General features: G+C 49.2%; 5 protein-coding genes across 5 annotated transcripts; 4 read left to right on the forward strand and 1 right to left on the reverse strand.

Moving 5' to 3' along the window:
* Positions 1-168: 168 nt before the first annotated feature.
* ANOM_005274 (UDP-N-acetylglucosamine--dolichyl-phosphate N-acetylglucosaminephosphotransferase) lies at positions 169-1,712 on the reverse strand (the record flags this gene model as incomplete). The annotated part of the gene is made up of 3 exons (XM_015550531.1): positions 169-1,149; positions 1,206-1,386; positions 1,474-1,712. 3 exons carry the CDS (start codon positions 1,710-1,712, stop codon positions 169-171), a joined length of 1,401 nt encoding a protein of 466 aa, XP_015407365.1.
* A 428-nt stretch (positions 1,713-2,140) lies between these two features.
* On the forward strand, positions 2,141-3,402 carry ANOM_005275 (putative nuclear pore protein (SEH1); the record flags this gene model as incomplete). The annotated part of the gene is made up of 4 exons (XM_015550532.1): positions 2,141-2,323; positions 2,404-2,643; positions 2,712-3,240; positions 3,299-3,402. 4 exons carry the CDS (start codon positions 2,141-2,143, stop codon positions 3,400-3,402), a joined length of 1,056 nt encoding a protein of 351 aa, XP_015407364.1.
* Positions 3,403-3,941: 539 nt separating this feature from the next.
* On the forward strand, positions 3,942-5,393 carry ANOM_005276 (putative proline permease; the record flags this gene model as incomplete). The annotated part of the gene is made up of 1 exon (XM_015550533.1): positions 3,942-5,393. The coding sequence occupies one exon, from the start codon at positions 3,942-3,944 to the stop codon at positions 5,391-5,393; it is 1,452 nt and encodes a 483-aa protein (XP_015407358.1).
* A 1,830-nt stretch (positions 5,394-7,223) lies between these two features.
* On the forward strand, positions 7,224-8,132 carry ANOM_005277 (uncharacterized protein; the record flags this gene model as incomplete). The annotated part of the gene is made up of 2 exons (XM_015550534.1): positions 7,224-7,353; positions 7,906-8,132. 2 exons carry the CDS (start codon positions 7,224-7,226, stop codon positions 8,130-8,132), a joined length of 357 nt encoding a protein of 118 aa, XP_015407357.1.
* Positions 8,133-8,451: 319 nt separating this feature from the next.
* Positions 8,452-11,229, forward strand: ANOM_005278 (putative PHD finger and SET domain protein; the record flags this gene model as incomplete). The annotated part of the gene is made up of 1 exon (XM_015550535.1): positions 8,452-11,229. The coding sequence occupies one exon, from the start codon at positions 8,452-8,454 to the stop codon at positions 11,227-11,229; it is 2,778 nt and encodes a 925-aa protein (XP_015407367.1).
* Between the last annotated feature and the right edge of the window lie 188 nt (positions 11,230-11,417).

Raw genomic sequence — 11,417 nt, forward strand, 5'->3', positions numbered from 1 at the left:
TCGGTTCTATTCTATATTAATGACTCACGCTTTTGCTCTGTTATACAGGCTGGATTTTCGAAGATCTACATAAGTCATTACTAGTTGATCTACGCACAGGGTTTTCTGACAAGATATAAAGTATATCAATCAAGATCGTTTCTGGTTAGTTTCTATTGATCTTTAAATCTATAACTGAGGCAAAAACGCCCGGTTATCTTCGCGAAATACGAGCAATGCCAGCCGATGCCGCACAAATAGACCAAAAAATCCACAGACAACTTGAACCGCGACCATATTCCATGCCAGCCGATTCTCTTTCATTGGTCCCATCCACACCAGCCACAGATTAAGTATCGTCAAGTTAGTTGATTCCACAATTTGACCATGGTCATTCTTTGTAACACGCACCAATCGCAGCCGATGAAGAAGCTCCAGGCCAGCAGCGATTAGTGGCGAAGGTGGTACCGTCCACTCCGTCACAGAAGCGTCAAGCAGTCCAGTCACGGCATTAAACTTGGGTAATCTGTGCCGAGGACAAGGAATCAACTTGAACAGCTGCGGGGTCGAATACAGGAAATTGAATATCTGCGGTATGAAAAGCAGCAGTAACGTTTTACTGAAATGTCCCAGGATACCAACGACGGCAAAAACCATCCCCGCAAAATAGCAGTAGGTGTCTCCGACGAACACTTTGGAGGGGTACCAGTTGTGCAACAACAGAGCCAACGACACCCCAACAAATGGAAGTAAGAAATAAAGGGAGAAGAGATGCGAATCAGTGGCGGGATGGGGATACGGCGTGATGGGCGCAAGATACAGCGCATCATTCGCTATGAGCAAGATTGCGATCACCAGAGACTGAGCTACCTCAACTCCGTTAATCCCTGCCAACATGTTGATGGAGTTAGGGCAGAAAATAGCCACCGCAGCCATGTATACGTAATACAGCCATCCGAGGTCAACAAATGAACCCAAGTAGGGCTGCAAGGGCACCGGAACGACAACCTGTGTGACACCAAAGTCCACAAAGTAAACTATAAGCATTGGGATTGCTCCGAAGGCTGGTATGAGAACTTTGTGTCTCCATCGAATGTCAAGAAGGTCATCACCCAATCCCAGGATGACAATACATTGCAGAGAAAGGAGCCCAGAGAGGTAAGATGCAAGCTACAACCCTTGTCAATAAACCGATATAAGCAAAAAGCAATTGGAGAATCACAAACCCTTCCGTGAGGGAATCGGTGGAGCATCCGACCAGTTTCAACGTGATGAACTTCAAGAACGACATCACGGTTACCTCCACCTGAAGTGGCTGCCACGATGTCTTTGTAAAAAGCAAAGGGAATGAAGAATATAAGCGCCAGAAGATACACGACTGCGCATACTGCGCCCATTGTCTCTGGGCTGGTACAGGAGAAAGTTAGTTCCAAAATCATCTAGTGATTGCGTTCCGCAATTCATTACAGCAACAATTGTCAAATTAATACATACATTTCAGGTCTCTTGGGTTTTGCCATATCTCTTCCCTTCAACCCTGCCTTCATGAAAACTGGTCCCAGCCATCTGATCAGGCTGTATGCGACTGCAAACACAATCCCACTAAAGGCAATTGATGCTACCAAAGGCGCGCCCTCATCCTGGAAAGTGTTGAGAAGGATGCCAGCGCAGACGCCTACTAGCATCAAGAGATGCCAGGTCTCCTGGCGAGAAAGAGAGCTCGAATTCATCATGAATGACAGAATTGCAGCATTGCTCCCCTAGCCGTGGAAGAGTTCCTCTCTACTGAGACAGAGTCTAAAGATCAATAGAGAGAACCACTTATAGATCCCGTATAGAAGATCAATGGAAGCAATCTGGCTTCAAGGTATAATTCTGCCAGATAAATTTGACCGCTTATCTCGGGCGGTAGGTCAGAAGCTGCCAAAGATCATCCGCAACTTTGCCTGAACGGGATAGAGCGTCATGTGGCTTACGTAATTACCCATTATTGACCCGCTTGCTGCTTCACATGCACGGCTTGTCTGGTCCCATAGGTGAAAGCGTCGTCATTCTTTTGGAACATACGCAACTTATCGGCCCCCTAATTACGCGCGTATAATACTCGCTGCGTGGTGGTTGGCGCTGAAACTCTAATTGGTGATCTTGAATCCGGCCTGAGATGTCTGGATTCGCCGATTTCGACGCCGGTCATCGTGACTTGATAACTGTCACTAAATTCAATTTCTATGGTAATCGCATTGTTACGGCCTCTTCTGATCACCGTATGAAAGTATGGGATCAGAAAGACGGTGAATGGCAATTAACTGACACTTGGCGTGCACATGATGCTGAGATCCGCGATGTAAGCAAAACCACGTTCCATAGTATTCAGTTCACTCTGTAGTCCGTACTGTGCCAGTTGCATACTAACTGGTTTCCTAGGCAAGCTGGAATGGTCCATTTACGGGCCAACATATAGGTAGTGTTGGTGAAGACATGAAATGCAAGATATGGCAAGAAGATGTTACCCAACCTCCTAACTCTGGCCGACGCTTCCGGTCTATCTTTCGCATGACGGCACCGCACCGGCATCCGTTCGTCTCAATTGACTTCCGCAATATTGACCTCGAGTCATGGCTTGCTGTCATTACACGAGATGGGTTCCTGATGGTCATGGAACCCGTAAGTCCAGATACACTCGCGGACTGGCAGCCTCTTGATCAGTTTCGTGTTTGCACTGCACCCCAAAGGGAGAGGAAACAAGTTTCAAGGTGCAATTTCACCACGACCCCACAGATATCACCCACTCAGTTTTGCCGTCTTCGGATCGTAAAAGCCTCTCACTAGTAGTGGCAGCTATGGACAGTGTGAAAGTATATCGCACCGATGCCAGTCGACGTTTCTATCACGCAATTGAGCTGTCGAGCCATGGAGGCCTTGTGAGAGATATCTCTTGGGCCAATGGCTCCGTTCGCGGCTATGATCTTATTGCTAGTGGTTGCAAGGACGGCTTCATCCGAATTTTCGAGATTTACACATCCGCCGCGGACAACGAGCCTCACGGTTCAAACGGCGAGCAATCCCGGCCATCCACACAATCATCTTCGATCCGTGCAACAGCGCAATCGGGCATAGGTTCCGCCCTTGCGAGTCGCGCTCCGATGTCTATGGCCAGCCGGTTGGCAACAGGGGATGCTCAATTTAAGCATACTTATAAGGAAGTAGCGTGTATCGACAGCAAACATCTAGACGTGTGGCAGGTGGGCTTTTCGTACGCTGGTCAGTAATACCCTGCTGAACGCCCGTGCCTATCCAAACATATACTAAACGCGCACAGGTGATTGCCTCATTTCCTCTGGTGACGATGGGACTGTACGATTCTGGAAGAAATCCCTATCAGACGAATGGCTGGAATATGCCGAAGCTGATATGACTTACTGATGGACATGCTTTCGTCACGACAATGCTTTTCCGTCTCCACATGATGCAATATCTTGTTATATTCCTTGTCGCAATATCCGTAAGGATATTTGCTTCATGAGGGACATGGTTCTCCTTGCATTTATACAATCTAGCATCCTATTGTTGTGTTTACTAGACAGTGATACCCATACAGCCCTAGCTTATATTATTGGGTAGACAGGCTTTTTTTGCTTGTCTCGCACGATTAATTATAAGTAGAATCGAGCTTCCCTTTCTTTACTTGTCCTTTCCAATGTGGAGTTTCCCCCTGAGTGCCAACGACGCTGGCCACTGTTCCTTCCTTGGGCGAAACGACATGCGGGCCCGCCCCATGATGCTATCGATGAGGGAAGGAACAACTTTCAATTCCATTTTCACCATACACACATTTAATTAGCGCCATTCGAGTGTGCTCTAAGATATGTGTGAACATTTTGTACTGTGTCAATGCTTTAAAACCCAATGCACAGTTCAGTGACGGAACCCCGTCCTATATCGTTTTTAGTTCCATTTGCACAATGGCTATAGGACCTACTCTAGGGACCGGGTTGTTTATCGGTTCCGGTCAAGCTTTAGCTGCCGGTGGTCCAGCCTCATTGCTCGGCTCCTACATATTCATATCCGTATTGGTATACTGTGTGTCGACGGCTGTCTCAGAGATCGCGGCTCACCTACCCTCCCAGAATGGCACAATGGTCAATCACACTTATCGCTATGCTTCGTCCCATTTAGGATTTTCCCTCGGGTATCTACGCTGGCTTTCCATAGCTACGTTGGTCCCCTTTGAAATCACCAATGCAATGGTCAACCTTGGCCTTTGGAATCCCGGAGCTAGGCTTGCAATACGGATCAGCATTGTCACTGCCGTGGTGTTCGTCTTCAACATGTTGCCAGAAAAGGTGTTCAAAAGATCGGAGGCTGCATTTACAGCTTTGAAACTTGTCACAACCATCGGCCTCATCATTATTTCTGGCTATCTCGCCGTTCGGGGGGCCCCCGAATCTGCTGCGCGGGGCTTCCAATACTGGCACGAACCTGGTCCTATGAACGAATATCTCACTGACGGTCATTTGGGACGGCTTCTAGGGCTAGTACAGTGTATCCTATGCAGCACTATATCCTTTATCTTCAGCCCCGAATTGATCGTTCAGCGAGCGGAGCAAGTAGATTCAGAGTCGACCCGAAGTATTTTGAGCGTGACTCGAATTGATTGTATCCATCTTTTCTCACTCTATATATTGAGTTCTCTAGCCATCACCCTGACTAGCCCATCGGATGAGCCTCTTTTGACGAATCATGGCATCGGTGCTGGATTATCGCCCTACATTGTGGGCATCAGAAGATCTGGGATTCCTATTCTACCAACCGTTGCAACGGCTCTCATATTCCTGTCATCTGTGGCCTCTGGACGATCATTCCTCTATATATCATCTCGTATCTTGTGCTCCCTGGCTGAGACTGGACATGGCCCCGAGTTGTTCAAGCTACGCAATGACTATGGTGTGCCTTATATCTCTGTTGTTATATCAGCACTGTTCTCTGGGTTTGCATATCTATCCTTGGCAATGTCTGCGTCAGTCGTCTTTAATCTGCTCATGTATTTCATCACCACGTCCGGCTATATTTCATGGTTGTTCTCGTGTGTTATCTATTTCCAGTTCCGACGGACAACCGCACTACAAGGGTTCACACCAGCCAACCAGACACGTATCCAACCGTACGGTGCATATTTCGGTATCGCAGCCTGTACATTTCTGCCCTTGGCCAACGCCCTAATACTAGCAGCCCCGTCATGGGTAGTTGCGAGGAACTCCATTCCTACGTACATTGCCGTGTCTATTTTTCTTTTGCTTTACTTTGGGCACCTGATGAATTCCATCATTACACGGCGACGTCTTGAATCCGGGGAGCTCCGAAGGCATGGATGTGGCGGCACGCTTGATAAGCGCTTCACAAGACCCCAGAGTTGATGGAGATAGTGGCAAGAGATTCCGGATTTGTCTTGTTCCCGCGCTTAAACTAGATGCCCAAAGACCTAACCTGGTAATAAAACAAAGTGGAAGGTTCAATTTTGGGCGAGCTTGGCACTATACTTATTCGATTATTGTTATTGGTATGTCATCATTAGGGTGATTGATTCCTGTGGCCTACTCTTGGCCAAGTTGAAATCAGTATCGGAGTAGTAATGTATCAGTTGGCGCCGCATGATTTTCCTGTCCCAAAAGCGAATCTGTATTAGCAACAATAATAATACAGATATTAATATTAAAGGTCAGGACGACATTAATGACAAGCAAGTTTGGCTCCGCATGAAGGCGTACCCCTTAAAACGATCTAGTTTTTCGTAGTCTCTCCATGGTGCCTGAGGACGGGGGGCAATTGACTCCCCAGGCACCGAGGCACCCCACGGGCCTCGCCTTCGCCACCGACAGAGTTGGCAGCCCTCCTAACTTGATTAATTTAGGGCGCTAAAAAGGCCACTTGCTCCCGTCCACTAGAGGGAAAAAAGGCAGGCCATTACTATTTTTTCCCCTTCCTCTCTCTCGAACATTGTTTGGGTTATGGTTAATGTTTCCCCTTTGCTCTTTTCATCCTCATCCGCTTCGGGTTGAACCATTTTTTCCTGACAAAATTCCGTAGTTCGTTCTACCTAATTATAAGGGCTCCGTCTACCCCTCTGTTTCTCTCTCTCTCTTTCTCTGTGAACCCCCCTGAACTTGACATTTTTTTGTCTCAGTGTCTTGATCAGATCATGTTATCCTTGACGCGATCCCGACACATGGTCCAGATGACTCGCCTTTCGGTCATTTTCTCCAGTCCCCCCTCTTTCTCACAACATCCCATACCGCTACTAAACTCCTGGTGATCCACCACCGACCCCTACCACAACCACAGATTACCCTACTACCTTCATTTCTTTGCTCAACTTCTTTACAGTCCAAATACTTTTCATGACTGGCCCAGTCCTTGGCTTTTTCTACTCAACTCATGATAAATTGAGGGACCCCAGCAATACCTCATAATCCAGTTCGGTCCTCCCTCACTTTTCACGCCAGTGTGGCTAATCTGGACGGTCCGGATGAACCTGTTTATTAATATTGCCCGTCTGATCTGATATTTTTTTTTCTTTTCACTTATCTTCTTTCGCTCTATCCCCTTTCTTTTTCTATCGCTTCAACTTACAAATTAGATTTGCTGCAACCCCTTATGTGCGTGGGGCTCTACTATAAGAAGCATTGGGGCTACCTACTAAACTTGCCGCAAGTGTTGATCTGGCCTACTACAACATTGAACTGGCGAGATGCTCTTCTGTTTTGCTCATACTTTGACTTTGCTCTGGTGCTAACCGTGTCTGTCACTAACCCTGCATTTCATGCATCCGAAGTTGTCCATGTCGTTTTTATATTTACCCTTCTGGCCAGCTGATCCATGATGTTTGTTGTAACGCACATATGATACGTGCTGGCAGGACTGACCTCAGACAGGCCAAATCTTTTGCCCAATCTTTCCCTGCATTGAAGGTGAAGTATTACTTATCATCCCTATTCTGTGCTCTATGACTTCTGTATTTATTCCTCACCATTGCTTTTGTTTTTGTTTTCTTTTTTGTTTTTATTTTTTCTTTCCCCTACACCCGACCTTGGATTCAACACACCACGGTTATGATCACTACGTTCTCAGCCTGTCAGCCTTGCTGCCTTGATGATCTTCCATACTTGTCACTCTCTCCGTCTTCCCCACTATGCCTGAAATGAGTCTTGGCACTTACCTTTCCTTTCTGGGACCGAGGGCAGCCCTCCATGCCGAAAATGGATAGGCGGGAATTTCGACCGTCAAATTCCCCAGGCAGCACTGTCGGCCTAACTGGCCTGACTTCTCAGGCCGTCACCCAGTCCGAGTCCAACGCCCTCGACCCAAAGGTCGGCGTGGGTTCGTTTCCGGTCGACCTCGAAAGCCACCTTTCCTTTTGTTCTCCTGGTCCTTTCGCACTTCCCCCCTCCCTTACGATCTGGCTCGCAATTCGTTCTTCGGACGGGCAAGTTCTCTCGCGCTCGTCCGATCGCTTTCCCTACTTCCCACACCCCCCTCTCGTTTTCCTTATTAATTATGTTCTTCTTCTATCTACGGATTCCGCCCAAGGCGAGAAAATAAAGAAAATTAATCACCTAGGATCAGCAACTGCTTTCCTGCCGAGCGAGAGCGGGTGGGAAAAAATATTCCACGCTTTTCCTCTTTTACTCTGGGTCTTGGGACGCGCCGCTTGAATGGCCCATCCGTGGCTTTAGCCTCTCTCACAACTCTCCCTCCCTCTCTTCCTTCTCCCTCTCCCTCTTGTTCTTAACCTTTACTCTCCTTCGTTCGTCTTTCTATCGTCTATCCTCCCATTTCCGTTTTCCTTCACTTCTTTCATTGCTCCTACGTTCTCTCCCCACGTTTACCTAATCCTTTCCCTTCTTGTCTCCCTTAACTTGATCCTTCTAGGTGGAATCTCCTCACCATTTTCTGGCCTCATCTCACCTCCCTGTCGCCATCATCTCTCTCCATGCGATTCGTGGCCCGACCGCCTCTTTACGTCTATCGGTTTCCGATTCTCGATACATCTCTACTCTCACACGGTCGCACGCGCCAACGAGATCGACGACTCTACTAAGACCTCGATAACCGGTCACCCCTTTTGCACCTCTCGACCAGATTGTCTTATCCAGTGACACATATCTTGACAACGACCAAGCGACTGTACCAGCCTGGATCCCCACGGTATACTTGGACTCGCCTGGCTTGTTCCTTGTCAACCAATACCGGAATTTTCTTGGTCTTGCTCTCCTTTATTGACGGTTTCCTCCGTGGATCTTCAGCCTTTTGGCTGTACCAGCGCTGATTATAACGAGCTATTTAAGGAGGCAATTGTCGGTTTGGCAATAAGTGACATGCGTGCTGGGCTTTGACGGGTTATCCGTGAGCCTTTCTTCCAATTGAAACCCACTGCGCGTTCACTGTTTAGCCTGAGAGGAGGTATCCTGTCAGATTATGACAGATACCTCCCCTGTCGTCATCACGCATCCAGCCACGGAGCCTTATCCGGTCGCCGTCCCTCTGAATTCGCCTGCCGTCAACGGCGCCGTTTCCGACTCCGCTGCCCCCGAAGAAGAGGAACCGTATACCATCAAATGCATCTGTGCTTTCGAAGATGACGATGGGAACACGGTCTTCTGCGAAGGGTGCGAGACGTGGCAACATATCGAGTGCTACTATCATGGTCGGGACGTACCAGAGGTCCACAATTGCGTCGATTGTGAGCCCCGGCCTTTGGACGGCAGGCGTGCCACAGAGCGGCAGAGACGTCTCAGGGAACAGAGCGATGGCGGTGACCGGAAAGCTAAACGTTCAGGAACAAAGAGCCAGAAGAAAAAGGCTAAGGATGGCGAACAAGTAAACGGCATCCACAATCGATCCGAGTCCAGTGCTCGCGACCAGCCTCCGGCGAAGAAGGCTAAAACCAACCATCGTGCCTCTGGGTCCGTTAGCTCCTTGGCTGGTGTGCCATCTCTTCCTCCAGATTCTCGTAAACGTACCACGACATCAATGAGTCCCACGAAATCATCAGGCCCTTCTATTCCCTTATATTCGAATGAATTTCTCCATCTCTATGACCATGACAACCATGTCAATACAGATAGTAATCTGTTTGTCAATCTTGAACTTGCCACGCATTTGGCGAGGTGGGTGAACGAGCCAGGCGCACTCGCTAGCGCTTCTAACGGGCGCTCTGCGCAGGATGTTTTCACTTGGTCGGGTGGGGCGCTGGACAGGTCACATTGGCCCTCTCTTGCAACAGAGACCATCGGCGATCCGAACGTTGACATTGACGGAATTCATCCAACTTGGAAGATCCTCAAGACACGGGATCCCGTCCGGAAGGACGAGATTGTAGGAGAGATCACGGGCAAAATCGGACCACTGTGGAAATACTGCGTTGAAGCCAGTAACCGCTGGCAAGAGCTTCGTCATCCAGAGCCTTTCGTTTTCTTCCACCCTCAACTGCCTCTCTATATCGATAGTCGCCATGAGGGAAACATACTCCGCTATGCGCGACGGTCTTGTCGTCCTAACGTCACCATCAAAACCTTCATCACCAACGAAGTGGAGTATCATTTTTGCTTTGTTGCTAAAGAAGACATAGCAGCCGATTCAGAGATTACCGCCATGTGGTACCTAGACCCACAATTGTTTGAATCGACCAATGGTGTCGTCAAGCAGGAGTTCAGTGACAACGCACAAGATGTGGCGGCCATGTGCATTAGCAACGTACTATCTCACTTTGGCGGCTGTGCCTGCATTGCCCCACCCAATTGTTTGTTGGCTAATGTGGACCGCCGTCGGCACCCGAGAGCATTGGATACCAACTCGAAGCAGATAAGTCTAAAACGGAAGAAAGCTAAAAGCAAATCGAACATTTCTCCCCCAGCGTCCAATAGCCGTGCTGGCAGCGAGGCTACTAAAAACCTGGAAGAGGACGATCAGACAGATACCCGTTCCACGTCAGGCTCTGCACGAGGTCAGACCCGTAGTCGCGATCTCACACCTACATTGCAGACCCCTACTGAAGGGCTTATATTCGGCGAATCTGAGCTCTCGGCTCGAGATAAACGGAAAATTGCTGCAGCAGAGAAGAAATTCCAGCAATTGGAACAGGACCAACAAGCTTCGCACCGGAGAAAGAAGCGAGCCAGTGGTCAGTCTACGCAGATGACACCGGTCATTGGAAATGCGTCGGCTCAAGCAGGCTATTTCACACACCTAGGCGGTCGTGATCGCCAGTCTCACTCGCCGACATCAGCTATTTCCCCGGGGTCTTTGCCTGGAGGACGCCATGGCTCTCCGCGAAAGGTATCGAGTCATGGACCCCCTTCGCTGCGGTCTCGGCCCGGGCGTCCTCAGTACGTTGACTCAGCGACGCAGACGGAACTCGATGTTAGTGATAGCCCCTCACCGTCTACTACTCCATCTCGTCGACCCAATTTTGTCCCATTCACCCAGCGGCTGCTAAAGCGATGTTATGCGGATCGTATACGACTGGAACAGACTAGTCAACAGCACCCCGTGTCGCCCTCTTTGCAGTCAAAGCATGCCACACATCTGATGTCCCCAGTGTCAAGCCCACGCGCAGGGCCACCCACCGTCACCACACCGAGCGTGTCGGGTGACCGGGAAGACATGGAAATGAAAGATGCCGTGTCCCCAATGGGTACCTCTCCAGGCGGGCAGCATGAGAACTCGCCATTATCTGGCCGAAGTTCTATCAAACCTCCACTGCCACCACCATGGCCATCCACTGCTGCTCATAACTCACGAATACCGGGAGGCAAAGTAAACAATCATCGCGTTGATCTCCGCGTTCCACTTCCTCCTGCTACCATTCCCTCCCTACCTCCTGCCAATAGCCCAGAGTCCGTTGCACCGGCTGTGCTGTCGTCATCATCTACCTCGGAAACAGCAATCCCCGGGTCTAGCGTGACTGCACCTAGCCCAGTGAAGAAGAAGCTTAGCTTAGGGGACTATCTCATCCGAAGAGGCACTCTCACCACTCCAACATCCGAAAAGCCGCAAGCTCAGGCCCCTCCGATGCCCCCGACAAAATCACCTACAGCCCAACCCCACATGAGTCGCGATTTATCTACAGTTAGTAACAACGAACATGCACAGGGCCGGGCTGTTGGAGATGGCGGAAGTGCCAAGTCCTCGGATGTTACAATGAGAGATGTTTCTGGGCCGACACAGGCTTCCCAGCTATCGTCGCTTTCCTGAGATGCCAGGCCATCCCTCATCCAGGCTGCCTCCTAGCGGTGGCGATGGTAGTGACAGTGGGCAGTGTGTTATTTTTATCTATTACTTGAATCTGTACACGATGGGAATTGGCGTTCAGCCGTGGATATGTGTGCTCTTCTTGGGCTTATGTCTGTTTTCTGTTTCTGTTTCTTTTTTTTTTTCTTTTT

This window comes from Aspergillus nomiae (genome assembly GCF_001204775.2).
Source record: "Aspergillus nomiae NRRL 13137 chromosome Unknown contig00115, whole genome shotgun sequence".
In the NCBI taxonomy this organism is placed as follows: domain Eukaryota; kingdom Fungi; phylum Ascomycota; class Eurotiomycetes; order Eurotiales; family Aspergillaceae; genus Aspergillus; species Aspergillus nomiae.